The sequence below is a fragment of the Aphanomyces astaci genome (assembly GCF_000520075.1).
Source record: "Aphanomyces astaci strain APO3 unplaced genomic scaffold supercont1.33, whole genome shotgun sequence".
Taxonomy (NCBI): Eukaryota; Oomycota; class Saprolegniomycetes; order Saprolegniales; family Verrucalvaceae; genus Aphanomyces; species Aphanomyces astaci.
The window spans coordinates 134,994-161,431 of NW_009798296.1; the positions used below are offsets into that span (position 1 = coordinate 134,994).

A 26,438-nucleotide genomic window follows, 5' to 3' on the forward strand; every position below is an offset into this window, starting at 1 on the left:
AGCCATGAGCCAAAGTAGCAGTGGGCATGAGGGCTGCCAACAGCGTCACCGAGAGGTAGGTAGTAGTGGAATGCATGGTCGAGTGAATATTGAATTGTGAGCGCTTGGCATTTCAAAGATGCAATGCCGAATCCAAGTAGAATGCAGGCTAGAATATACGATGAACTTGGAAGTGAAATGCTACCTCATGTAGAGCCGTGAGACTGGACTTTATTTTGGATGGACGAGCGATATACCGAAACAAAGCTGGCTATGATTGGCCAGCACGTTCCTTTGCGACGGCGAAAAGGTTGTACGTGCCCAGTGCTATGTCAGTACTGCCGAGTCTGAGACATGTGTCTCTAGCGTCAGGGATTGCCAACCCAATCAGTAGGAAAACCAACTCGCCGCCAATCAGTATTCTCCTCTTGCCCGGTTTTCTGCCTGACAGTGAAGTACTACAGTACCTACATATGTATGTACCTACAACGTAGTACACTCGGAGTAGTTTGTTCTCCTAAATAATCTCACTTTTGGTTTTCCTACCTTGTGTTGGAGTGACCTGTCCTACTGTACGTCCGACACTGTGCGCCCCTAGTGCTAACCATACCTACTGTACCCTTTCCTACCCTCAGCACTTCCGCCCAATTCTAAAGTAAATCCCACCATTGTACACCTTCCACCACATCCACACAAATATAACTTTGAGTCGAAATCACATCATCACATGAATGAACGTAGAGTCGTGTTTCAAAGGTACTGTGTGTGTCGTCCATATACTTCGAAGAAGATACTTCAAGGTCAGTGTGTCCAGAAAGAAATGATAGATACTCCACGGACAGTACGTCGAGAAAGGAACTGCTACATTGGGCAAGTCGCCCACAATATACTGCCGTTCTAAAGTGCACTCTGTACAAGTACCGTTAGTTTCACGTCGTCGTTTACTATTTAAAGATGATGCATGGTATCCTGGGGCTCGCTACATTGCGGCTACAGTGTGGTTCCTACAAACGTCATCTTGCCTCGACCAGAGTTTTTCTACTTTGGGATGCATTGGCTGTAGAAGTCATTTTTCGACATACACGTGTCCGAGGACTTGCACTTGGTCGGTCCGCTGTACGCCTTGCCGCCGCATTGAGCCCACGTCTTCAAGTCGCCCGATGGGTTGTCTTGGGGTACACACTGACTGTACGCGTCTGCCCACTTGCGGCACTCTTGGCCGGTAACGCATTGGGTAGGTCCTTTGTATTGTTGACCCCCGCATTGACCCCAGGCGGCGACGGCACTGTTTGTCGGCGGAGCCAAGGGAGGACTGCTAGTCGATGGTGAAGGAGGCGCCATCGAGGGAGGGGGGGCATATGGGGGCGATGGGTTTGAAGGAGGCGCCATCGAGGCCGGGGGGGTATAGGGGGCCGACGGGTTTAGGGGAGAAGGGGAGTATGATTCATACCCTGGTTCAACATAGTACGTGTATTCGGGGGCGGTAGAAGGTGGTCCTTGCCCTGGTGCGGCAGTTGGGTAACTCGGTGGGGCCGACGGATAGCTAGGCTGTGCAGATTGGGGGTTGCTAGGGGTTGGAGCTGCTGCTCCTCCATCGCCCGCGAGGCGGACACAATTCAAGTAAATCTGCCAGGTGGGGACATGAAGGGCAAGCCAATACACGACCAAGTGGATCGCTCGCTTGCATTTGGCCACGTCGATCTTCACAATTCCATTTGCGGCGTTGCGAGCACAATTGTCGTTTTGAAACACGCGATCTGTATCGCACCACACTTCGCACGGGCCTTCGTGGGACGAAATGAATCCTTCCGAGCCATGTGCCCACTTCACGGTGCCGTCGGCGTTGATTTGGCGGGGGGTGCCGTTGGGGTTGGTAATGCCACACGAGCCACACGTACTGGGGTTAGCGAGCACGAGGTCGCGAAGGGTCTTGAACGACGATGCTTGGAATTGTCGAGTAAAGGCTGCAGCGTTGTCTTGGGGGCTCGTATTGTACGCAGCCCCGGGAAGCACGGACGGCCCTTCCATCGTGCCACAGAATTGACTCGTGTCGCTGTAGGGGGTGTTCCATGTTGGCAGCGGGTCGAGAAGGGCGCCGTGGCTGTGAACGGAGCCAGCCAACGTGAAGACAAGGACGAGGGGAGTGAGGTGCACCATGATCGCAAAATCAAATCTGAACGACAGAGTCGAGGGTTGTCTATGATCGCGGTATTTATTTTACACCGACGACTTTTCCTGTAAGAAGGTGGGTTCGAAGAAAGCTAACACTCACGACGCGCTAGTTTCCGGGAGATGCAGGAACATTTGACATTGCGATCCACTAACCGTAAACATGTAAACGGACATTATTGCCGTGATGATTTGCTGACTCGATTCGTCGCTTTTTCCCATGCTCGTTTGACAAACTGCAGGGTTAAACCGGGTATTTGCCTGCCAGCTGTCGGATAGGATGTGAAATTTAATTCCTGAGCCATACATTTTATTTACCTATATTTATAGAATTTTACTATCCGTTCGCTACCTGTTCTATATCAGAAAAAAACGTTTCATCCCGCATGTGCACATGTGCGAGAAAAATTCGATATGAGCAAAATGCGGAACTTTGGTGGGTGAATACATAGGCTAGGAATAACGACGAGGGATGGGACGCATACCACTTGTAGACTATTACACGGCGCATGTGCACATCACAATCTGCACCATGGCAGCTACAGAGAACCTGGGGAAAGTACGACGGGGGGCACACTCATTTTTGTATGGAGATCAAGTTTAACACTTTAGAAAAATATAATGATCTCGTAACTATACATAGCGGCATCTCATGCGCATGTGCACGCATGTGCGCGAAAAAACCTACAAATTCGTCGTCATTTGCGTCCTCTGTACTCCACGTACAGTAGGTTAGAATGCTTGCATGCACTATCTTCCTACACATGAGAAGTACATGATCTCACAGTTTCAGCTCACCTCCATGCGTCGCTCCCGAGAATTTGACCACCTGCGCTTGGACTTTCCGCACCTGCGCTCATGTGCGAGCGCAGCATGTATACATGTCAATTTCCACATGTAAGTGTACAGTACTTGCATCCCAACATCCTCGTGTTCACATGAAGTGAACATTTTGAAGTAACGTTAACGTTAGCATGTTGCATGAAGGACAGACTTAGTCGACATGCGAGATAATTGCGAGTTTTCGTTCATTTCCTACATCTCCCTGTCCATAAGAAGGATCCATGAAATGTCTTCATGGTGGATACAACATCACGACGCACTCATCGTAACCATACAAAACGACTTGATTATACTCTTGCGCATTGACTAAAGTCGACGTCAGTTTCTTTGCATACAAATCCATCCATACACTGGTTTGACCCAACGTATTCCTTTCCCCCACATTGCTTTCACGCTGGTACTCGAAGTTCACTTTGCCTATGACTGGCAGGATTCTTGGCTACAGACGTGGGCGTAGCTATCGCCACACACTGGCTATAGTTGTCGTCCGTTGGCTTGCACACAAAGCCGCTAACGCAAGTAGATGAACCGTAGTAATCCACCCCACCGCACTGCTGCCACGCTGCGATGCGTTGATCCGCCGCCACAACTTGCTCAACGCATTGGCTCAGATCGTCGTCGGTTGACTTGCATTCATAGCCATCGAGGCATTCTGTGGGGCTAGTGTAGTTAACGCCTCCACATGGATGCCACGCTGGAACTTGATGGAGCGTGATGGGAGGGTCCGTGAAATTCGTAGACTCAGGAGATGTCACGACACTGGTTTTGGCAGGGATTCGTCCAACATCGGGGGAGATACACTGAGAGTACCATTCATTCCACCGATGGCAGTCCAGCCCTTGCTTGCATTTCGTAGCCCCGGTGTAACGTAAGCCTCCGCACTGGGCATAGAGTTTAACGCCCTCATACGTTGGTTCGGGGGAGTCCTTCGACGGATGCGAGGGGCTCGTCGAGCTAGATGGCGCAGTGTAACTTTTCGAAACTCCGCCTTCCCTAATCTTCGGGAGACCCATAGTCACGACGTAGTAGCCTTGGTTCCACAATGACTTGAAGCCATCAAAAAAGAACTGACCGGCCGCGGGTCCGACCATAGCATCGGAACTTCGCCCTGTGCACTCGCCATCGCTTTCCCCTGGTACTTTGATCCACAAATGATAGTCCACCAAAGGATGGTTGGTAGCGTCTGTGGGGGGCGACCCCATCCCCGCCGACCGAGCATTGCACCATTCGTTCTGGGGCGAGCCGTTGAAATTGCGCGACACGTCCAAGACACAATGCAACCCACCCGTCGCCGTCGAGTACGATTGGCACAAGTCGTTTAACTCGCTGGTAGGGCGGTAGTTGGCAGTGTTGATGGCGATTCCGTTTGAGCCTTCCAGCGGTTTTGAGCTCAACGAGGACATTCACAGCTTGATTTTGGTCGGCCCAGGATGCCACGTCCACGTAAATGTGCGCATTTGCATTTGACGCGAGTAGCCCCACCGCCACCTTCAAGTTCTGCAAGTACCCCTTCTGGACCCCACATCCCCCGGCAGCGACCAGCCCCACTGCATCGGGCTCCAGCACGTAAATGACTTGGCGTTGGCCCACTTGACCGACCAAAGTTTGAATCCACGTGCGGTACATGTCGGCGTTTTTGTTGTCACCGCTTTGGGAAAACCCTCCGTCGCCACAATCTTTGTCTGGCAAACCGTAGATGACAATGGACGGAATGTCGCCTTGGCACTGTGCAAGGAGGTCTGGGATTTGACTGGGCCAGCCTCGATCAGTGTACCAAGTCGCTACTGCGTTCGCCTTGACGGTGTCGTACGCTTGTTGGAGTTCAGGGTGCTGCTGCACGGCGTTAGTCAGCGAGTAGGGCGGCAGAGCGGCGCAAATGTGTGAGCCAAGCGCTGGTGACACCAATGCGATAGCCATCACAAGTGAAATCGCGGGGATCGAGGGAGTGACTCGCATGCTTCAAATTGGAAAATGAATAACTTGCGATGTTGGTTCATCGGGATTAGAAAGGCAACAAAGCCCGATATCCCAGACACTACACGAATGAACAACAATCGCATGGTCGCACGCTGTTATGTACCCGCAGAGATTTTTGTCCGTCGATATTAATACGAGTAGCCTCTTGTGATCACCAGTGGAAGTTTTAGCCTTCCAAGGAATGTTCTGCAGTGCGTTATCGCCCGTCGAGTTGAGTACGAAACTGCTATTATAACCGTTAATACTTTGAAGTAAGACATTGACAAACACAGCAGTCAGTGGTTGCACATGCGACGGGCTGGATACAACATCTGCAACTCCTATATAAAAGAATATGCAGCCAGTGTGCGATTCACTGAACGACAACATGCCTCTTCTCGTGTATTCAGCTTAGGTAGTTTCTACATGCCAAGAACAAAGGTCAAAACCATCGTCGATAGCCTCATAAATGGCCAATGTCATGTATTCTTCGCCGTGTAGTCGTAGTATCGTACACAGCCCTTTTACAGATGCGACATTGCAGCTTTGCTACACCCATAATTCGAATTTTCTTGCGATGATGGTGCAAACAACTCTTTCAACTTTCCTCGTCATTCTCGTTGCGTCTGTCCCCTGGAGTCATGGCCATGGTGTGTTGTTGGACCCCAAGCCCACGATGCTGATGGCGTGGCTGACCTGACCAACTATTGCGGTACGATTGACGGCTACAAGGCGCTGCCAGGGGACAAATGCGACGATTCCCCCCAGAACAATGTGTTTGCGTTCACCCATCAATTTCAAAAGTCGTCGTACTCATCCCTCAAGGCTCTGGTGGATTCCCAAGCAAACACCTGCGGCGAATGTGGCATTACCCGTAGCGACGGTGCACCGCAGCCTTTACCAGCGGACGGCGTCGTGAAGTGGGGACATGGGGGCGAAGGGTATATTCGAATGAAAACTGCGCCCGAAACATCCCTGACGGTGGCATGCCTATCAACGTGGCAACTTGCAACGGATCCAAACGACTCTTTTTCCTGTGGTTGGCCATGCATACGTCGTCGTGGCAAGTGTACAAGAACTGTGTTCCGTTGGTCGGCGGGGGAGGTGTGGTTTCGCCCCCTAGCCCGTACAAACCCCCCAGCGCTTATACTCCCCCCGTGGTACAATCTTCGATAGCACCACCATCGCCCCCCAGCGCTTACAATCCCTCCAGTTCAGAGCCAACTTCGATGACCCTAGCCCCTCAATATCGATCGTCGAATGGTGGTAGCGAAGCGCAGCCCTTGCAACAGTGTGGTGGCAAGCGATTCAAAGGCCCCACTCCATGCACCGAAGGCTACATGTGTGCTTTCAAGAGCGAATGGTACAGCCAATGCATCGAGCGTACATCGAGCGGTGGCGGCGTCGTAGATTCATGGGGCAAATGCGGAGGTCAAGGCTACACTGGAGCCACGACATGCAAGTCGTCAGATCAATGCCAAGTCAAGAATGCCTGGTACAGTCAATGCGTTCCCCGCTAAGTTGCATGCATGAGATGCATTTGCATATGAAACGGTGTCAGAATAACCCCCCTTGAGGCAATAATGTCGTACGGGATTTCCGTAACTATAAACACACATGCACAATTTACGATCTATTCGACCGGCGGTGTCGAACCACAGGCGGACACTCGCTCTTGAGGCGCCCCCCCTGTGTGTGGATTTGTTTCAGCCACAAATTTAGTTGTGTGTTGCCCTTAGCATTTCAACTTTGCTGGCCATTAAACTGGCGGACGGTCACCTAAAGGCCAATGAACCAAGCACTTGGTTACAATTTGGCATTTTTATTACTGTATCGCTACTCTAAATGGTATTCGAAATGAATGCAAACTGAGTGCTTTGACTACAGTCGAACGATTCCTATCTAGGTTTGATGACTTCAGTGGAACACCTCCTCCAATTACAGTAAGTTAACGTTTCAAACCTCCAAAATGTAAGGATTCAGTAGATTGTCTGAAACCGTTCTCGGTTACGTCACTTAATGATACTAATAATACATACTGTATGCCTCACTTTCCTAGGCGTAGAGAGATTATGGTATTCTAGCAGGATAAAAGTACCCGGTAGAGTGGAGGAAGGGAGGTATTGTGCCCCGTTGACGTTGGACGCTTGTGACACTGTGATGTCGTCACGTGCAAAGTAACAAGCTGTATAGTAGATTCGGTACGAATTTCCAAATCCCGCGCAATCGAATCTCGCACTACTTACCGCGCTCTGAACCTCACCGCGACAATTGATTGGTTGATTTGAACCTAATCTTTGTTGATGGGTTACACTATTCTTTCTATTGAACTTATACTTTGTACGAATTATTTGGTAACTAGATAATCAAAAGACGAGCGAGGTTCAGCGAACGGGGCAGATTTGGGAAATTCACCATAATATTTGCCCGTTTTTTAAACGCCCACGGCGGTTACGCCATGTTTGTAACTGTCAAGCCCCCTCAGTTTCACGTCGAGTGGTCACTTGTCAATTGACTGCACTTGAGCTGCATGATCGCCCCCACTTCTAGCCCCAAAAACCGCGTGATGGTCGCCACGGGACTGGCAACCCCCGTGACCACCCAAGAGCGCGCCGAACTCTACGGCGGCGTCGCATACCTTTTGCTCACGCTGTGCGGGACAGTCTGGTACATGTTTCTGCTCAGCCCAACGCCGTCCAACAACTTTCCACTTCAACGTCAGTGGCTACGAGACGTTTCTCATCGATGTCGTCAACACCAAATTGTCGGCGTCCGGTCAATTCCGCTCGTGGACTTGTTCTCGGCGGACGCTGCCGTGCCCAAAGACTACCCGACAAGCGTCATGCAGGCAGACTTTGCCGCCGCCTACTCCCGCCGCGTTTTTTTATCCGAGCGTCAGCCAGAAACTCACTCCAGATCACATTGCGCAGCAGCACTTCCATATATGCCGCCGCGTTGTCACGGTACCGATCATGACACCGCGCAGACCGGCTGCTGGTGTGCGGAATGTCCCAGCGGCGGTCGATGTCCAGCCAACAGTAATGCGCGTACACCCTCGCGGCTTTGGCGGTGTTGCGCAGGTCTTGGAGGGCTACTTCTGAGGCGTGGTGGGACGTCGCCGTGGTCGCGACGTTGTCGCAGACGCCAGCGGGGCACCAGTGGTTGAACGACCGTCCCACCTACGCGATGCAGCTTCCCATCGCCGGCGAAGTGAAGACACGAGGTACGACTTGACGTGGCAGATCCAGCTCGTTGTTGGAATCACGGAAACCGTCGAGAATGCGCTGGGATTCGGAAGCGCCATCAAGTCGCTGCCCGTCGTGTATGGCACGTGGACATCACTGATCTTATTCTGGAACTTCCTCAACAACATGTACACATGTTACTACTTCAACGCGAGTCTAATTCGAGGATCGGACAACCACTTTGGCATGATCGGTTTGCCCATCGAAGACCCGTATGGGATGCAAGACGCCGACGGCAACTATGTCGACCAGGTGGATGCGTTTCGACGCGATTTGGGGCCATTGGGTCGGTGGATGCGTTCGTAGTCCCCCCCAGCCCCCCTCTTGGCCTTGATAACTGACTTTCACACTGCGTTGTTTGGCCAAGCGTGGGTCAACCCGGCGGTGTGAACGTCGTTGGATTGGTTAGAGCGTGTGGAGGTGACTCCGTTGCCCCCCGCGTTTGCGTGTGGGGACGACGACTTGCTGTGTGCGGGGGGCAACTTGTTCTGCTAGTACAACGCCCCCACGTCGTTTCCCCAGAAACAGCTGTCGTACTATGATAATTGCGGGTCCCAAAGCCAATTTATAATCATCGCGACCAACCAAGCGCTGGTGTTTGCCCTCTTTGCCAGCGGTGCTATCGATATCTACAGCATCTGCGCCCTGCAAGCGAGTGACGGCTGTGACGCTGCGCTCATCCAGGCGAAAGCAATCGTTGACGCCCTTGGCCCCTTGTTGCCGTCCCCCGTCGTCGTGGCGGACGTCGTTGGGCAACTCCCAGGCATCCATTTCTTTCAGTACGCGCAAAACACGTCCTCCAACGACTAGATCACCCTGTAGCAGCTTCTGCTGACCCCCCATGACGTAAACTAGTCGTTTTAGGATGGCTCATCTTGTTGGCTTGGGCAATGGACAAACACGAAGTCGTGCGATTCGAAGGAGACGTGGCGTCGTTCACGCTCATGTCGGACATATACAGCAACTTGCAGCTGGTCACAGGCAGCGACACCACATCAGACACGCAAAGCGACACCAAATAGTGTACGTGATGATGGTGTACGTGTCGAGTGTTCTCGTCGCGGTGGCAGTGGCAGTCATATTGGTGACTTGCCTCAATGGGCACCGCATCGTCGGTCGCAACCTTTGGCGGTTCAATCGCGTATGGGTGGGCCGCTCCCTCTTGTTCCTCCGGGGGCTTACGGCCGTGCTCATGTTAAGTTCGACACAAGTGGCTCTGGAGGGGCACGCCCCCGTCAATGCGCTTCAATTCACCCCTCGATCGACTCTAGCCACGATGGTGGTGGCGGGGGAAGCGTCGTGGGTTGTGTATGTGATGGTGGGCGTGGTTCTCATGCTCTGTAGCGCAGATATGATCCATGTTGCGTCGTTGATGTCGAGCGCGTTGATGACCAGTCCAGCGTATGCCTTTACGAACATGACCATGCTGGACGTGATGGCTCGTAATAGAACGATGCGGACGCCACTGTACGAAGCGTTCACACTGTTTGAAGCTACGATTGGGCCGTTTGGGGCTGTGGACATGATGGTCGCGTAGGGCCAAGCGCCTGTTTGTAGCTGGGCTCGAGATACTCCAGCGAGCGGTCGCTACGAATGAAGCGGCGGCGATTGGCTACGTCATCATCCCCAAGCCGAGCTAGAGTAACTTCATGCCATTTCTCAAAGTATACCGAGAAAACCCGAGATGGAATCTCCTTGGGGGGAACCTGTTGTATCAAGCCTTTTTCCCAAGCAACCCAGCGTACACGGGGTTGATGGAGTAGACATCTCGTGGCGGGTCGTGTGGCCAAGCGCTGATCATGGAATTTCAACGCATGAAAGATGCCGTTCTCATTGCCGCCGCTACCGCCAAGCTGGAAAGGGCCACAAATGAGGACATTGCCCTTGATTGTGCCAACGAAGCTACCCCCGGGCCCGCCAAGACACGTATATGGGCCAAAGCGTCGCGTTCAGGCAACGATTCGTCACGACGAAGACACGTCCAGAGTATAGAAATGTTGGCCGACGCTGCCTTTGCGGACGTGGCACTGTTGCAGCCGTCGATGATCCAATACGGCCGGCGCGACGACGGGGCGCCCTGGAGCTCTTTACCACGGCGCTATTCGACCCGCAAGACCCGTCGTTTGACATGTTTGATTGGATGGTGCTGAGCGATTGGGCGACAGACGTCCGTGAAGTCGTGCGGTTTGATGGGGACGTGTCGCTGCTCCAGGTCATCACCCAGCCATCAACTACCACGAAGTCCCAACCACGTTTGCCATGTACGCGCTCACAGGCGTCGTGTACGTGACGGGGGCGCTGCTCGGGGTCACGGGGCTGGTCATCATGTACATTTTGGTGAGCTGTAGCCACATCGAAAGCTCCAACCTGCTGGAACTGAATTGCGTGGTGGGCATCGTCTGGATCGGGCGGCCGCTGCTGCGGCTGCGGGGGGTCACCTCGGTCTGCCTCTTGAGTACGGCGACGGTGGAGCTGCGACGGGACCACCAAGTCGCCCACTTTGTCGTGACCGACTTGGTCTGGCACAGGCCATTCTCAGTGCCAGGGAAATCACTTGGCTGGTGTACGTTCTAAACGATCTGCTGATGCCCTGGACAAAGCATGCCACTCTGGTGTATGCCACCTCAAGCAGCTTGCTGGTGTGGGCGGTGGCCGCTGTCTTTTCCATCGCCGACCCCGTCATGCATTCCGAGTCTCTTTGAGTCACGTGCAAAATCGACCAAATGGATTTTGAACTCGTGTGCACGAGCGGCATCGTCGCCATAGGGCAACACGCCCGCTGTACATGTGAATAGCCATCATTGGCGGGTGAAACGTCATGTGTTTGGAGGCGACGACGCTGTGGCATTGGAATCGACCAGCGCACGCCTTGCCTACCGACTCGCTCTTGCTGTCGTCCGGGGCCAAGTATTTGTTTGCAAGGGACGACCGGCTACATGAAAACCACGTGTATTGCATTGACTCGGCATCGGCGCTCCTGAATGGCCTCGTGTCGTATCGAACAAAATACCATATTCTTGTCATGGACATCAAGTCGTGGTGAGGCGTGCGCTTAACCCGCCCCCGCAGGAATCGTCCCGCGACATCTTCGAAACGCCATTGCCCTGGCTAAATAGAACATTCGAACCATCCATCTATACTAGTAATAGATAATATTATCTATGTTGTTTCCGATAGGTTGTGCACCCCCCCCCATTATTCGATGTCCAAAGCATTAATACAAGTCAGCATTTGCGTGGGTCGACACGCTGATACTCCGAAATTAAGTAAATTAACTACCTTGCAGGATAATGGGAGTTCGTATAACCGGGAGGTTGGGTTGCGTAGCCCGAATATCTCGCGTAGATTCAGCTAACCGAACGTGCATCATTGAATGGTAGCTCTACTATCTTCGTACTTCTTCGTGACATGGTATACTGACTTGTTGGTACCATTACATGGGGCTGCAGTGGAGGGGCTGCAGTTGCTACAGGTCAAAGCCTGAAACCGACGTAACCGATTGGACACAATTCTTCAAATTACCAAGCATGTTCCGCACGGTTTATTCGCCCCATGGGGTGATCTTTGGCTGTCTTTTTCTCGAAATCACAATGTTCATGCGTGGAAAACCAGGCAAGGGGTGGACAGACGCCTATGCGATCATTAAGGCAGGCCACTTCCAGCTCCTGAGCCTGCAAGCCGTGCCTATTTCGGCGGCGACCATGACAAGTGCTGCATGCGAAGGTCGTCTGGACCTTGTTCGGTGGATCGTACATGTCACCAACGCCGATATTGTGACGGTGGAAGCGCTCGATGCCGCAGCTTCCAATGGACACTTGCAAGTCCTCGAGTTCATTCAAGAAAAGTGCTCAGGGATTTTCTATGCACGCCGCGCCATGACCAGTTCCGCGGTGGCGGGTCATTTGAAAGTGGTGAAATATTTATTCGCCACGTCAACGTGTCTGGACGTCGTGACTGCGATCGGGGAAGCCGCGACTGCGGAACAATATCATGTCGCGATGTGGCTTGAGCAACAAATCGCTGGAAAAAGTACTGGAAAAGCTAGCGGCGACGATACCATCACCACGAAGGCGAAGTGGTCGTCTTCTTTTTCAAAGTGGATTTCGGTCATAATAGGTACTACTGTACTACCCTGGCGATGTGTGACCCGATAGTCTCAAAAGTTCGTACGCACTGTAAATGAATCAATACTATGAACACTTTCATCAATGCCTGTTTCTACGACTCGTACCAGATGGCCGAGTAGGCAACTCCTTGATTTAACGATACAAAAAGTGTCGAGCCCGATTGCTTGTAGACTGAACATGTTTTCAAGTCAGGACGAATATGTGCTGTCAAGTACTAATACTACCCAGGTAGTACCATGCACGAGCAATAATGGTCTTATCTGTAATGACATTGGGGGAATTTATTTCACATCCGTCAATTGGCATCTGTAACCGTTTTCGTAACGGCTGCGTCCATCGATTTTCCCCGCAGATGGCGCCATCCAAGAAGAAGAAGAAACTACAGCCTGATAAGCAGGTTTCCCTCGCTTCGTTGGACGGCATGCCCTCCAAAGCGAAGCGCCACAGTACGTGTTGCTAACCGCTACTAGTATTCAAATAACTGACCCAGATGGCAAGATTTGGCCCAACTGTCTGCTACGATGACCCACTTGAACGACACCCAAATCCAATTCCTGCAGCGAGCGTACAATATACCACGTCACAGATGCTCATTATTGACATACTAGTTTAATAACGCCTAGGATGCTGGATGTTCAACTCCAAGAGTTAACCGATCAATTGGGGACGGCGAAGCGTGAGGCAGCGACGGCGAATTTGACCTTCACCAAGCAACTGGCAGACCACGAACTCGTGATCGAGGACCTCAAGAGTGACGTGAGGCGGTACTAATATCGGTGTCGACCATATTCACAGGTTAATTCTTGCAGATACGAAACGTACATTGAAAGCCTTGCCAACGACAAAGCTGCAGCCGAGAACAAGGACAGCGACGCCAAGCTGACGCTGCTCAAAGCCAACGCAAAGCTCAACTCGGAGCTCAGCGCCGCACACGACCGGATCGCAGAGGTTTGCCATCTTCACCTTCATGGGGCGCCATAGTCACGATATATGAATATATATGGCTATAGTTGAAAAGCCAATGCAAGTCGTACGAGTCCCAGCTAGAATCCCTCCTGGCCAACCAATTGCACCACACCAACCAAATCCCCCCAGAAGATGTCGCTGCCCCCTTTGGTTCCCATCACACCAGTACATTATCGAGCCACGATAGTCTGATCCCCCCTTTGCTGGCAGCGTTGAACCAGTCGCCCCACACTGTGGAGATCCAATTAGACGCCACCACCGCCCTCTTTCACTTGCTCAAAGAATCCAGAAAGTACACACCATATATGCATGTGTATATCAAAGGCAAGTTTGACACATGTCATGTGTATAGTGTACCTTTGTTTCTGGACTGGGGGGGAATTGACCTAGTGTGTGATGCCATGGAGCACCACCCGACCCAATCTCAAATCCTGGTGACGGAAAGATACCCCCATATATTCAACTGACAGTTCAACGAGATCTTGTTGTTAAACCTGTTGACTTTGTAGCTTAATGGGGGGCACATCTTTTGGAAGCTCACGTTTTCAAGGCGGTGCGTACATTCGATCGATTTTGCGTATTATTTGTTTTGTTGATGGCAGAGCTCGAACTGCCCTGCGATGTAGCCAGAATGTGGTACCTTTCGACATCATTTTATATTCGTGTTGAGTTATTCGTCGTAGAGACCTGTCTTGGTGCTTGTGTCCGCGTTGAAACGCATTGCTCTGGACGCGGCCAAGCAGTACTGCTGGCAGCTCCACCACACGCTCACACAACTCATGGTGGGTGTTCGATCTACCAAGTCAGTCCATTAGATTCGAATACCTACCCCTAGAACGACGACGACGCAGCCGAACCTGAACACCCGACCAGTGACTCATCCCACAACATTGTACGTCCTTTTTCGTTGCGATGATTTGCCACACCGTTGCTATGCTACTGTAGTTTCCCGATATGGTGCAACTCCTCTTGCAACTGGCACAGCAATCCATCAGCTCCACCCCTCGCCTTTGTGTAATACATACAATACATAAGACAATGGTCCGACACCAAATCAAAGTATCCTGTTGTTCTAGCTTGCGGCCCTCGAAGCAGTGCATAAAGTGACCAAGATCAATCCGCCCTCCATCGACCACCTCCTTTCATTTTTCACATCGTCGCTGGCAGCTCTCGTCGTCCTCCCCTCCCTGCATGTACACCCCCCCATTCCCTTGTCTATAAATCTGTTTCATCGATTGTGTCTGTAGCTGGTCGTTACGCGCCTCGTGCATATGCATGTGCAAGTGTATGGTATTTTGGAACTTCCAGAGGTCGTCGTCTGTCTATTGAAGCAATTCCGGGGCGGCGGTATTGACAAGGAAACATATATCGTAGGCAAGTCGGTCGTTGATCGACGAAACGTTGCACGCCGTCGAAATGTCCGACGAGGTGGCGGCGTCCCCCGGCTTAAAGGGGGAAGTCCAGGGCATGATCGTGACATGGCAAGACCACGTGGGGGGGGGAGAAAGGGGGTCGGCATCCGAGTCCGAATGGCCAGTGCTACCTAGTGTACACCGTCACAGTCTACGGCGCATCGACAGCTTGGCGCAGACAACTGCGTCGCGCCTCATCCAACTGTCGCAGAGTCTGCCCGAATTGTAACCAAAGCGCGTACTCCACACACATATGCCATTTCCAAATACTTAGGATTGTATTGATATTATGCATTTGAATATATTTGAATATAAGTTGATAGTAGGACAGCTTTCGCTATGAAGTCAGTGGTTCTGGACTCACAGGTAATCAAGTGTTGGTTATCGGTAGTTGTAGTGGTATCCCTGGAAGTACAGCTCTGTACTACTTTACTATTTGTTCGTACTGTTCTCTGCAGGATACAGTACCTGTAGTGGGTCGTTGGGGCTCTATTGGTAGACACTTCATTCGTAACGTTAACGTTATTGGCAGTCGATTCGTTCTAGTCCATTTGAGAGTATAAATCTTGTACTACTATTGTCCTTTTCACCCAAATTTGGACTGTGTATTTGAGAAATCGAACTCAAAGCACAATTGTATACCATACAATGTACTAGTATACCATATGCAAAATTGAATATAAATAATTCAACTAGGACAAGCCTTGGGCCGGACTACCACTGGTTGGGATTTAGGATTGAAGATATTTCATTGGCTAGTCGATTGTCTGCGTTTGGGTCGATTGGACTACCCACTCCAATTTCGAATCGAATGCATAATACTACGTAGTAATACGCTGAATGTGACAAATGATGTCGATAATGGTGTGTACGTGTCAGTCCGCCAGTGCTGTAATAATGTGGATTGCTCTTTTGACACTTGATTGGCTAAAATTGGGATGAATTTTGTGATTTGTCAGAACTGCGTCTATAATTTCTGGACAGCTCGAAATGATAAATTTGGAGATTGCACGATCTAAACAGATCTGTTGGTGAAAACCCGCTTAGGGGATACTCTTATATACGCCTGTGATAGTAGGGCACCATGCCGAGAGAGGGGAATGGGATGGCATCATGACAAACTCGAGAAAATTTAGGTGCGTCTTTAATTTCTGAACACACTGTAATAGTATAAACTTTCTATAAAGTGGTGCGCCGTTCATGCATCTCAAGCCGCTAATTCGGAATGCTGCATCAGTGATGCAGCATTTTCATAACAAAGTCAATTAATGCAGCACCATGCATACCGGATTCCTTGCGTTGCCGGGGACCGGTGTGCGTCGACGGCAAGAAAATCACGTGGACCTCGGGTCTGTTCATCCTTTGCCTCGTGATGGTTTTGCCATGCTCTTGTTGGGGGACATTGTCAAGCTGTACAAGGTTTTGATTGGCCTATTATATCCAATCACAGCTATGCATTTTTCAATGGCTGACCAATTTGAGTCAGTTTTAATCGAAGCTTTTCAGCATCGGCTCAATAATAGTCACTCACAGTACGAACAATTTTTGTACCACAGTGGGTTCAAAACAAGTTTGCACCGGTTTTGGAAGTCTCCCAATTGTTGACGTATTATTTTAACCTTCGGCGTTGTATGGCTACGAGTATAGATATTCAGAGGTTTGTTCTGTGATTGGTGTTTTTCCATTTTGGGATCAGTGATTGGCTTAGTTTTACTTCATGAATTAGCACATACGCCATTAATTGGTAAGAGGAAAATGTACACTGATTTAGAGACTCAAAAATGAAAAGGATACCCGGGATCGAACCAGTGACCTTCTTCAGATCACTGTACGTTAGTAGTAAATAGTACTACTACGCAGTACGCAGTAATCAAGTTTTGCCAACGAGGATTGTCAGGGTTTCAAATGGCAAACAAGTTTCGAATCGATTTGACAATATCTGTGCAGTAATAGTGTGTCGTTCGGGATTATTACAACAACTCGAAGATGTGCAAGTTCATAATTAATTCAAGGGCGCAATATTTACGCGATACGTTGGTAGTACCGGCGTCGCATATATGTCCACAACACCTACACATCCACCAATCCGTCCATGAGACGAAAACAACCCCAGTCGACATCCCGACAACGACATAAAACTAACTACCATCGGGGCCACCACAATCAACGCTAACCCCATAAGTACTTCGGCATCCATGGCCAATGACAAGGCGGGGGGCAACACTTCCAAGTCGACCGCCTACGCCCCCTTTTATGAGGTTTCAACCCCCCCTTCAATTTTACGTACGGTCGAGGGCAACGTTCCGAGCACAATCACCCGCTTTGGTTCGTGGCGTGGCGGCGCGGGCACCAAGTCCCACTTCAACGGCCCCGCGTCATCGCCGGGGTGATATCGGTGGATGCCACCGCGGGGGGCAAAGCCAACGTGGGCCACATTGTCTGGCAGCGTCTGGACATACGATAGCCGGCCAACGCCAATGGTTGTGGATGTAAGGGAATGCCCCCCGTCCACCACAACATGCCCCGACCCGACAGAGTACACGGTTGTATCGTAGCAATGCATAGATCCGGCATGGACTTGGCCACTGCTGAGCATCGACACATCGTGGATGGCACACGTTCCTATAAGCCATCCAGTCACGACGTCGAATATATTTATATATATATCGAATCTGGTGTTTAGTTGCTACACTGGAGATACATGGAGAATAGTACGGTACAACCAAATTTGGGCATACACATGGCAGGAAGCACTCATATACATCTAATTCGTGTGAGACCTAAAGTAGTGTGATTCTAATAAGACCAGTGTTTACATACAACATACAGTAACGTTACAATAAATATATTTGGAGAATTTGGGTAAAAGTCCAACATTTTAGGAATGTAGTAACGTTAGCAGTACCATTGTCAAAGTAGCTGATTACGCCTTCGCCAGCCATCGTACTCTTGAGCGATCGCACCGATACATTCCGGCTGGTCAAGTACACCGACCCTGCGCCATTGGCGGTCGCCCTACGAGATAGATACACTTCAGGTTCCTGTTTGGGATTGGTTTGTACTACTCCATCACGTCGGCTTGGACGTGGGTGGACGCCACAGCCACGATCGCCTCTGGCCCCGACGCTTTGAGCTCCATCATCGCATACGCTTGAATCCGAGGGGCGTCCACTTGAATGACTCCGTGGCCAAAGCTCGACATGGACAGCGACGCCATCGTCCAATTTGGTCGTGTCAGTGTCACATATAGCGAGTTGTTGAGTGCGACGAGCCCCATATGACTCGCTTCGTTGGTCGAGAGCGCTGTTTGATCAATCACAGTCTCGGCAATCGATTCCACGTAGCTACACAAGACAGAAAATCATAAGCTATTCGTAAGTCTTCCGATGGGGCACCAACGAACCTCAACGGACGGGGCACCGAAATCTCCACCAGTAGCGAGCCCACATCATCATCATCATCGTCGTCGTCGTCGCCGCGGCTATTTCTTGCCGATGACTCCTTCCAGGGAGGATGGACATGGTGGTTGCGGTGGCCTCGATGATAAGCAGCATTGGCATCATGTTTCGACCGACTGGGCGATGCCGAACGAGCCAAATACATGCGCACTGCTAGCCCACCATTGCGCCACGCCTCGGTGGTGGCCACCACTTGATCCTTCAGCTTGAAGGAACCAGACATGACCATGGTCACGGCGTTAGCTGCCGCGTTTTCTACATCTTCGGAAGAGCCTTGCGACGGAACGAACCCTCGCACAATTACCCGTCCGGGCACGTGCACCAGCAGCGCCGCCAGCGGTGGACCCGTTGGGGCCACAGGCACATGCAACGTGGTGACCGATGCCGACGAGGAGTGGCGGCGTGGCGACATGAGTTAGAAGGTCGGCACAGCAAGTGGGGTGGATTGTGCTGGTAGACGACAAATACCAAAGTGACCAACTGAACAACTGGGAATCAATCCCAAATGGCACCGTTGGTGAGAACAATGCGACAGTTAGAACTGGTCGAGATATGTCGTCCTGGCTACTTTATACTTCTACATTACTACTGTAGTAGGGCTAGTGACCAGCACACGCCATGTCGATCGCTCGCACACGATGATGCCGTTGGGAAAGTGGACCTGGAAGTCGCTGCGCATGGCCTCTGCGTGCTCGGCCACGTACCGGTCGAGGTCCCGAGGCGACGCAAGCAAGTACCGGCTGCGCAACACAGGGGGTTCGCACTGTTCAAACTCGGCCTTGATGAAGCAGCCTGTGTCCAGCATGTCCTGGTGGTGCCCACTCTGCATGTACGAGACCAAGGCGGCCGCGACCTAGATAGAGGTGAATGAATAATCACAGAGGGTGCGTGTATCATACGGCCATTTGGTTTTTATGGGTGCATCTCTGGAGGTCCGCGAACTTGAAGTACCCCAGGCGTACTTAACACGAACCCATAAATTAGTGAAGAACACAAACACCAAGTAACCAGTAGCACAGCCAACTGTAGGTACAGACAGACCTACATGCCCGCCCGACAAGAGGCATAATCGATAGGACGTTTGGTGATATGCACGATTGGTGCTCAAAATGATACACGCACCCTCTGTATTGTTCACCTCTATAGGGGCTTGGCCAGCTGAGTGATTCTAACTTTACAGCGTAATATCAATATCAATATTTATAGGGGCTTGGCCAATGTCAAAAACAAAACGAACTCATCCTATCACCTTTCGCACCTTGTGCTGGCCCATACAGTACATAGGCTGGACGAGAAGTTTCTCATAATATAGAATTACCCGATATTTTATAAAACCACATTGATAAATTACTGTATATTGTCAAGTGAGCGCACTTTGCAGGATGTTGTCACCCGCACTTAAAGGGGTATGTCCTAATATGTGCGCTTCGGTTTCTGACCAATCAGCGGCCATCTCCTCGTAGCTTGCCAGGTGCTTGCCAGTAGGGTAGGGGAAATACTCCACACCACTTATCCTAATTCACTCTTCGTTTCTTCCTGTCGTGCGTTTTGCCCTCCTGGACACCTCGCTCAACTCGGTTGTTACCATCGGACTCGTTGTCCCACCTTCCTCTAAGTGCTTGGGCCTACTTTGCCCCTTCTTGACAGGTTATGAGCCCTCACTCCACCTCTGCGCCGCTCTACAATGGTCCTCCTCTGGACGACCAGAACAGAACGTTTCTTGAATGGAAGCCGCTGTTTGTTAGCCAAGCCGATGGCCATGAGTTTACTCAATTCTACCTCAATAAGGCTTACGTGCCTGCGGACCTTGAGCGGTCTATATTGAGTATCCTCGATGTCGATGTCCAAGTCGACAAGCTTAAGCACCTCGAACTCTACTCAGTTGACGCGGACTTTACTGGTGATGACCTAACCGCGCGACATAAGGCGATCGCTACTCACATCCAATCGGTGAAGAGTGCTACTCTGAAAACGGAAACTACCAAGGCGCTGTCTCGTCTACGTGCTCTGGCGCTAACGTTCCTAAACTCGTCGATCGTAGATTCCCTGCGGAAACTGTTCTCCAACATTTCCTGTCCTTTTACTTTTTTTGAGTCAATTGTATCTCGGTTCGAGAATAACCCACTCACCAGTGACCCTGCGGTACTTAATGCCCAATCTCAGAAGATCAAGTACCACGATGGTGACTGCCTGGACACTCTCTTGGCCGACGTCAAGTCCATCGCGAGTCAGTATCGTGCTGCCATGATCCCTTCCTCGCTGGAGATCGCGGCGTCCGATTACGATGCATTTCTATGGGCTAACCATTACATGGTAAAACTGTCGGAAATATTTTTTAGACGACAAGCAAATCTGGGACCTCATTTGTGATATATCGAGCTACGCCAAGGCATCGGGTCAGCCCTGCTCCGTTGCATCCATCGACACGGTCATCAAGGACGCACTCGCGACGCGACACCTCCGTTCGCTTGCACTTGGATAACATGGAACTGCCGACTCGGCGCACACTCGCTCGCACCTTATCAACGCTACTGTCGTCGAAGCTGCCTCTAGTTCGGTTGGGCTAGTCACGTCACGCTCATTACTCTCGTATGCCCACCACAAGTGTTATAATCACCCTGGACCTGCATGCTTCTATTGTGGCGATTCTGTTCATGTGCTAACCAATTGCAAGCCCCTGGCTTCGGATTATGCCCACGGCACCAAGCCCGATGGATTCCCCCAAGACGTTTTTGACAAGGACGGCAAGAAAAACGCGCGGCGTTTGTCCTCGCGGAATATTCGTACCCCCGTCGCGATGACCATTCACGTCGTGACGACCAGGACCGGGATGATGGCTATGGGCGCGGTGGCGGACATGCTGGTGCCCCACGTGGACGTAATCCTCCGTCCAAACGAGCCGCTACTCGAAGTCGAAGTCGTGGTCGTGGTGGCGAAGATCGCACTAGTAATTGGCGTGACAGCGGCAACGGTGGCCGCAGCCATCAAATTACTTCAACCTTCGATGACAGTAGCACAGCCCGTAAGGATGTAATTACCCCCAGGTCCGACAACCGTGGTCGCAGCCGTCGTCGTGAACGCATGGGCCTCGACAAACGTGGTCGCATCATTGGTGCTGATTCAGCGCCCTCCGAGCGTCATTGTGACAACCCTTCAAGTAGCAGTCGATCTCCGGTCCGTACTCGAGCACTAGCCGCACCGAATGTCAAAGTCAAGTGTCCCACACCACCCCGCCTTTCCTGTGGCTCACGAGACCTCAGTGTCGATGATCGACCCTCGAAGCGCCTGCGGCGTTCTCCACCACTCACCAACTCACCTTGTGATAATGATCCGTCTGCACGTGCTACCGCTAGGCCGAATGGTGGACTACCCATAATGGTGGACTACCCATGGCTTTGATAGCCCCCGTCACAAATGACGACATTGCTCCTCATATCCGTACTCGCTTGAACCCCCCTCAAAACCACTGGGATTTGCCCAGCCAACCTGCCCTTGAACATGTACGGAGTTTCCCTACGGTATCACGTGATATTCCTCCCTCGCTGAGTGACGCCCCACCAGCTACCCCTGTGCGCATTAAATTTGCTTTGCCACCACGTGGTGTGGATTCCACTGTGGCGCATCCACCGTTTCATGTGGTTGTGGATTCGAACAAGCAATTTGTACTTAAGGTCGTCCTGACACAATGTGCGCCAAACAACGGTGATCCTGACCTCCCCCCCTCCGTCGTATAGCCACCTGGCAAGTTTGCTACTCTTGCCCAGCATTGGATCATGGACTCTGGAGCTACTAGCTCATGCACTCCCCATCAGGAGTACTTCGCCACGTATGTACCGTGTGCCTTGTCGCTCACCGTTGGAAACGGGTACAAACTCCCCGTTGTTGGCTATGGGTCCATCTCTATGGAAACCCTCATGTCTGCCGCCGACACAACGATTCCGATGCGTTCCCGTGCTTTGCACCTCACGTTTGGCATCCATTGCCCTCAATTGAAGTTCAACTTACTCTCTGTGGGTCATTCTACGGACGACGGCTATGCTATAGCTTTCCCCTCGCGTGGTCTGTGCACGATTACCACGTCCTCGGTGATGTCATCCGAGCCTCCAATAATGCCATGGGTCTGTACTCATTTCATGCCATCCCAAATGGCCGTCCTGCTGTGGGCCAAACTCCCCCTTCGATTGAACCCCACGAAAACAGGGTCCTGCTCACGCAATTTCGCGCTTTGGAGAAGCGACTTGCTGAGTTCAAAACGTCTCGTGTGTCTCGCAAAGTAATGGATGAATTGCACATGTATGCTTATTCTGGTGTTTATCGCTACGCTAGTCATCTCGCAACTCCTGCGGTTGTTCCGCATGGGTCCAATATAAAGCCTACTCACTATGGCACAGTGGTCGGACCAGTCTATCGCTCTTACATACTGGTGTGCCCTTAACGGCATGTTTGCCCACCCCCCTCGTCTTACATTGGACCCCCAAGCATTTTCTGTCTCGTTAGACTGTCTGAACAGTCTCGTGAGTGACTCGCGACTCTCTAATATCGAGCTCGCCCGCCTGTGGCATCGTCGTCTTGGACACCCTGGAATTGGTGCACTCGATCATATGATCAAAGAGAATCCTGAACTGCAGGTCTTCCAAACGCGTCATTTAAAGGATTTTCTATGTGAAACTTGTGCCTACGCGAAGTCCAAACGGTCACGCTTCAACTCCAGCGCTATGTTTCGGGCAACGAGTTTTCTCGCATTGGTCCATTCAGACGTTTGGGGGCCAAGCCCTATCTTGTCGGCAAGCGGCGCTGCCTACTTTGTCCTCTTTGTTGACGACTTCTCTCGATTCATGTGGGTGTACCCACTTCAGAAACGTAGCCATCTGTATGCCGCATATGAGACATTTCGAGTAGCAGCGATGTCGATTTTCAAATCTGACATTGCCGATCTCCGTCACACACAGCCCACCGATATTGGCACACTGCAAAGTGATAATGCGAAGGAATATGAAAAGCTGGCTCGTCTGATTACGCCCAAATATCAAACTCGAGTCACGTTTTCTAACGCGTACTCCCCAAATCAAAACGCTGTAGCAGAGCGCCGTATCGGCCTTGTGGTTCAAAAGATGCGTGCTATGCTCATCGAAGGGTCCCTCCCCAAGTTCCTGTGGACCACTGCCCTCGAGTATGCCTCTTGGCTAATAAACATTACTCCTTCGTCATCCAATTCGGGGAAGTCTCCATACTTCGTAGTATTTAATACTCACCCAACATTGAGTTACATCAAAACGTTTGGCTGTACTGCATACGTTCATATCCAAAAAGCAGCTCAGCCGAAGAAACTTGACCCTCGTGCTATCAAATCCATGTTCATTGGTCTTCCCGATAATCGGAAAGGATATGCCCTCATGAATCTGCATTCCCATGCTCGAATTTATTCGCGGGACGTCACATTTTGGGAGTCTGAATTCCCTGCAATTAACACCGTTGATGTGGCAGCTGATTATCGCAAACGGCTGGCTAGTGACCCCAATTTTATCCCTACCCTTGAGCCCAATGCCCCTTTACCCCCCTTACATTCCATCCTGGATGGCGTTTCTCGCCCCAATATCCTTGTCATGAATCAACCTGTGGCACATTCGTCACATCAGCACACCTCACTAGTTGCTGTTTCACGCGGTGTTCTCGCAGCAACACAATATATCTCAGTGGGCCAGCTATATCGAGAAGTAGAACGGGATTTCCCGTTGTCAAGTCCACCGTTCGATCCCACACATTTTACACTTCGCCGGCATTTTGCCCAGAGGCCATCCTCGCCACCACCGCCACTTTATCTACAACCGACAATCACGTTACGGTCATTGGACTCGAAACTATGTGCTATGGACGACACCATCGTGGGCGACGGAGCAAGCTCCGATGTCCTACCCTCCACTTCGCTTTCAACATCGATCATCGAAAACATCAAGATTCCCAAGATGTGCAAATTATCTGGACTCATCGATGATATATTCACTCTTGGCCGAACGTGCAGTATCCAAGTCACGCCCAAATCCTGAGAATTGGCGCGAAGCCATGAGTCGTGATGACCACAATAAGTGGCTTGCTGCTGCAACGGACGAGTATAATTCTCTGTTGTCCAATGAGACGTACGAACTAGTCCGTCGTGACAGCAAGTTGACGATCCTCGCCTGTCGTTGGGTATTTCGCATCAAGCCTAGTGGCATTTACAAAGCCCGAGTTGTAGTCAAGGGATTTATGCAACAACATGGTGTTGATTACACTGAGATATATGCACCAGTTGTGCGTCTCGAGGTGCTACGATTTCTATTCGCCCTTGTCGCAATCTACAATCTAGAATGTCATCAAATGGATGTCAAGACGGCATTCCTCAATGGCACCATGGACTGTGATGTCTATATGGAACAACCTCCAGGCTCATTGGTTGAGCCCAAGTCTCGCCGTGACTTTGTATGTCTCCTAAAAAAGAGTATATATGGCCTCAAACAGTTTCTTCCTGTCGTGCGTCTTGCCCTCCTGGACACCTCGCTTACTCGGTTGTTACCATCGGACTCGTTGTCCCACCTTCCTCTAAGTGCTTGGGCCTACTTTGCCCCTTCTTGACATATATGAAGCGGCATAATAAGTGCATAACATGACCGAGTGATACCAACCAATGTGACGAGTGACATTTTTAGGACTTTGTGGTTTTGTATGCCGTGCCGACGTTTACGAAACATAATGTCAAAAATTGTTAACTGCGAAAAATCGAATTAAAAATCGAACTTTCATCTGGACTATCTACTTCGGATTCATATTCGGTTCTCCATGTTGGGAGCAATGCGCTTAAACGATGCTTCCTTTTTTCGCGATACTTGGTGGTCGAACCAGCACGCTTTGCCTTGTTCTTCGAGAAAAGTCGATTGTCATACCTGTTGAGGTCATGTCCGTCGACTTCTCTCAGCGGAAGAAAACGAATATGGACGTTCGTCAGGGCTGACCAATACTATGGCAAATACACCATGATGCACTGTGATTGGTTAATAATCAGAAGTAAGGCCAGCCCAGCCACCTTACCAATTCCACAAACAAGTCACTTGGAGGTTAGTTACTACTATTATTAATAATAACGTTAGTATTGTGCTTTTCACTCGTTTTGACTATTGACACCATAAACCTGGGTGTTTGTTACATCGACCCCAGTGTTTTAGATAATCCGTACAGAGAATTAGGATCACGTTTCGTTACAGAATGTAATTATAGGGAGGTTATTTATGCAACTCCCTCGCTTTTGCACATTTGAAAAGTGCAAATCGAAGTTATATCTGCTATTCTCGGGACCAAATTGCACAATTCACTGGTCATCATGAACAACTTTTGATAATACAAATGACACACAGCGAGGACATGCGCCTGTGTCTACCGTACAGCGATATACGTATGGTGCTATAACATAGAAAACCACGCCATCTTCTTGTTCCATCGCATAGTACATGCAGGTAGCGCGTACTACGCGATGGAATAACAGCCAAGGTGTTTTGGTCACTTCAGCATCACATGTGATTATTATTGCTCAGAGTTATTAGGTATTTATAAAACCCCAGTGAATTAGCTAAAACACCAGGTATTTATTCAACTTTGTAACACAGTTACAGCAGATGTACCACTCTTTTAGCCACGTAAAACCAAAACAAGTGCAAAGGACAATAGTACTTACCGGTACAGTTACCATAGTCAAAATAATTTCAATAACGTTAAGGTAACGCATTGAAATCGCGAACACTTTTTGCGTTGTTTCAAGTCTAATTTTTGACGCAACATATAACACTATTTAATAGTTCCTATTAGATCATAAAACAACTGAATGTGTTGTTTGTAATGGATTATTGCGATCAGTCATAAAAGTCGGAATGACGGGTTGTGATTTTCTAAATCGCGAACAGTGCGTGTATCTTGATTTTTGTATTGAGGAGTAAAAATATGCACAATTTATGTCTATTTTATTGCTGTTCGCGATTTCGATGCGTTACCTACTGTTACTTGGTGGTTCACGAAACAAATACGAAACGTTACAGTATCTAGTATATACTACTAGTACTACTAACCAAAGTGGTTGTGTTTGCACAAGTAAAGTTGAGGTGCACGTCATGAAAATGCAACATGAGTAGAACCTCGCATGCACTACAGCAAGACCAACTCAAAGACTGTATGCTGACAAGGTACTTGTTGGGGGCTGGACCTAATCGAAGCCTCAAATAAGCGGCGTGAATCGAGCCGAGCCACGAGTCAATTCGACGA

At 50.4% G+C, this 26,438-nt stretch overlaps 10 protein-coding genes across 11 annotated transcripts; 6 read left to right on the forward strand and 4 right to left on the reverse strand.

The window, feature by feature from the left end:
* Window positions 1-1,017: 1,017 nt before the first annotated feature.
* Window positions 1,018-2,136, reverse strand: H257_11271 (hypothetical protein; the record flags this gene model as incomplete). Its single annotated transcript, XM_009838165.1, has 1 exon — window positions 1,018-2,136. The coding sequence occupies one exon, from the start codon at window positions 2,134-2,136 to the stop codon at window positions 1,018-1,020; it is 1,119 nt and encodes a 372-aa protein (XP_009836467.1).
* A 1,244-nt stretch (window positions 2,137-3,380) lies between these two features.
* H257_11272 (hypothetical protein) lies at window positions 3,381-4,947 on the reverse strand (the record flags this gene model as incomplete). The annotated part of the gene is made up of 2 exons (XM_009838166.1): window positions 3,381-4,123; window positions 4,155-4,947. The coding sequence occupies 2 exons, from the start codon at window positions 4,945-4,947 to the stop codon at window positions 3,381-3,383; spliced, it is 1,536 nt and encodes a 511-aa protein (XP_009836468.1).
* A 202-nt stretch (window positions 4,948-5,149) lies between these two features.
* Window positions 5,150-6,467, forward strand: H257_11273 (hypothetical protein; the record flags this gene model as incomplete). The annotated part of the gene is made up of 3 exons (XM_009838167.1): window positions 5,150-5,183; window positions 5,618-5,778; window positions 5,826-6,467. 3 exons carry the CDS (start codon window positions 5,150-5,152, stop codon window positions 6,465-6,467), a joined length of 837 nt encoding a protein of 278 aa, XP_009836469.1.
* A 1,010-nt stretch (window positions 6,468-7,477) lies between these two features.
* On the forward strand, window positions 7,478-9,002 carry H257_11274 (hypothetical protein; the record flags this gene model as incomplete). The annotated part of the gene is made up of 4 exons (XM_009838168.1): window positions 7,478-7,841; window positions 8,089-8,444; window positions 8,499-8,576; window positions 8,688-9,002. The coding sequence occupies 4 exons, from the start codon at window positions 7,478-7,480 to the stop codon at window positions 9,000-9,002; spliced, it is 1,113 nt and encodes a 370-aa protein (XP_009836470.1).
* Window positions 9,003-9,222: 220 nt separating this feature from the next.
* H257_11275 (hypothetical protein) lies at window positions 9,223-10,342 on the forward strand (the record flags this gene model as incomplete). The annotated part of the gene is made up of 3 exons (XM_009838169.1): window positions 9,223-9,677; window positions 9,730-9,775; window positions 9,956-10,342. 3 exons carry the CDS (start codon window positions 9,223-9,225, stop codon window positions 10,340-10,342), a joined length of 888 nt encoding a protein of 295 aa, XP_009836471.1.
* A 109-nt stretch (window positions 10,343-10,451) lies between these two features.
* H257_11276 (hypothetical protein) lies at window positions 10,452-11,337 on the forward strand (the record flags this gene model as incomplete). Its single annotated transcript, XM_009838170.1, has 3 exons — window positions 10,452-10,709; window positions 10,793-10,870; window positions 11,023-11,337. 3 exons carry the CDS (start codon window positions 10,452-10,454, stop codon window positions 11,233-11,235), a joined length of 549 nt encoding a protein of 182 aa, XP_009836472.1. The 3' UTR covers window positions 11,236-11,337.
* Window positions 11,338-12,639: 1,302 nt separating this feature from the next.
* On the forward strand, window positions 12,640-15,025 carry H257_11277. 2 transcript variants are annotated; one of them, XM_009838172.1, is made up of 14 exons: window positions 12,640-12,765; window positions 12,818-12,884; window positions 12,943-13,083; window positions 13,129-13,267; window positions 13,330-13,577; window positions 13,638-13,719; window positions 13,795-13,838; window positions 13,888-13,921; window positions 13,969-14,067; window positions 14,121-14,177; window positions 14,231-14,299; window positions 14,362-14,478; window positions 14,533-14,595; window positions 14,660-15,025. In XM_009838172.1, exons 1-14 carry the CDS (start codon window positions 12,672-12,674, stop codon window positions 14,924-14,926), a joined length of 1,521 nt encoding a protein of 506 aa, XP_009836474.1. In that variant the 5' UTR covers window positions 12,640-12,671; the 3' UTR covers window positions 14,927-15,025. The 2 variants fall into 2 exon arrangements, with proteins under 2 accessions (XP_009836474.1, XP_009836473.1); XM_009838171.1 differs by having other exon boundaries at window positions 13,912-13,921.
* Window positions 15,026-16,719: 1,694 nt separating this feature from the next.
* Window positions 16,720-18,567, reverse strand: H257_11278 (hypothetical protein; the record flags this gene model as incomplete). Its single annotated transcript, XM_009838173.1, has 6 exons — window positions 16,720-16,767; window positions 16,844-16,936; window positions 16,985-17,319; window positions 17,603-17,712; window positions 17,763-18,041; window positions 18,101-18,567. The coding sequence occupies 6 exons, from the start codon at window positions 18,565-18,567 to the stop codon at window positions 16,720-16,722; spliced, it is 1,332 nt and encodes a 443-aa protein (XP_009836475.1).
* A 165-nt stretch (window positions 18,568-18,732) lies between these two features.
* H257_11279 (hypothetical protein) lies at window positions 18,733-19,060 on the reverse strand (the record flags this gene model as incomplete). Its single annotated transcript, XM_009838174.1, has 2 exons — window positions 18,733-19,008; window positions 19,055-19,060. The coding sequence occupies 2 exons, from the start codon at window positions 19,058-19,060 to the stop codon at window positions 18,733-18,735; spliced, it is 282 nt and encodes a 93-aa protein (XP_009836476.1).
* Window positions 19,061-19,805: 745 nt separating this feature from the next.
* H257_11280 (hypothetical protein) lies at window positions 19,806-21,189 on the forward strand (the record flags this gene model as incomplete). Its single annotated transcript, XM_009838175.1, has 2 exons — window positions 19,806-20,468; window positions 20,830-21,189. The coding sequence occupies 2 exons, from the start codon at window positions 19,806-19,808 to the stop codon at window positions 21,187-21,189; spliced, it is 1,023 nt and encodes a 340-aa protein (XP_009836477.1).
* Window positions 21,190-26,438: the final 5,249 nt, after the last annotated feature.

Excerpts from the sequence above, each read along its gene's own strand:
- H257_11277 (XM_009838172.1), top strand. The coding sequence starts at position 12,672 with ATGGCGCCATCCAAGAAGAAGAAGAAACTACAGCCTGATAAGCAGGTT. Across the intron at positions 13,922-13,968 it reads TGCGATGTAGCCAGAATGTG|AGACCTGTCTTGGTGCTTGT; the intron begins GTACCTTTCGAC and ends TATTCGTCGTAG. Across the intron at positions 14,479-14,532 it reads TCGTCCTCCCCTCCCTGCAT|CTGGTCGTTACGCGCCTCGT; the intron begins GTACACCCCCCC and ends TTGTGTCTGTAG.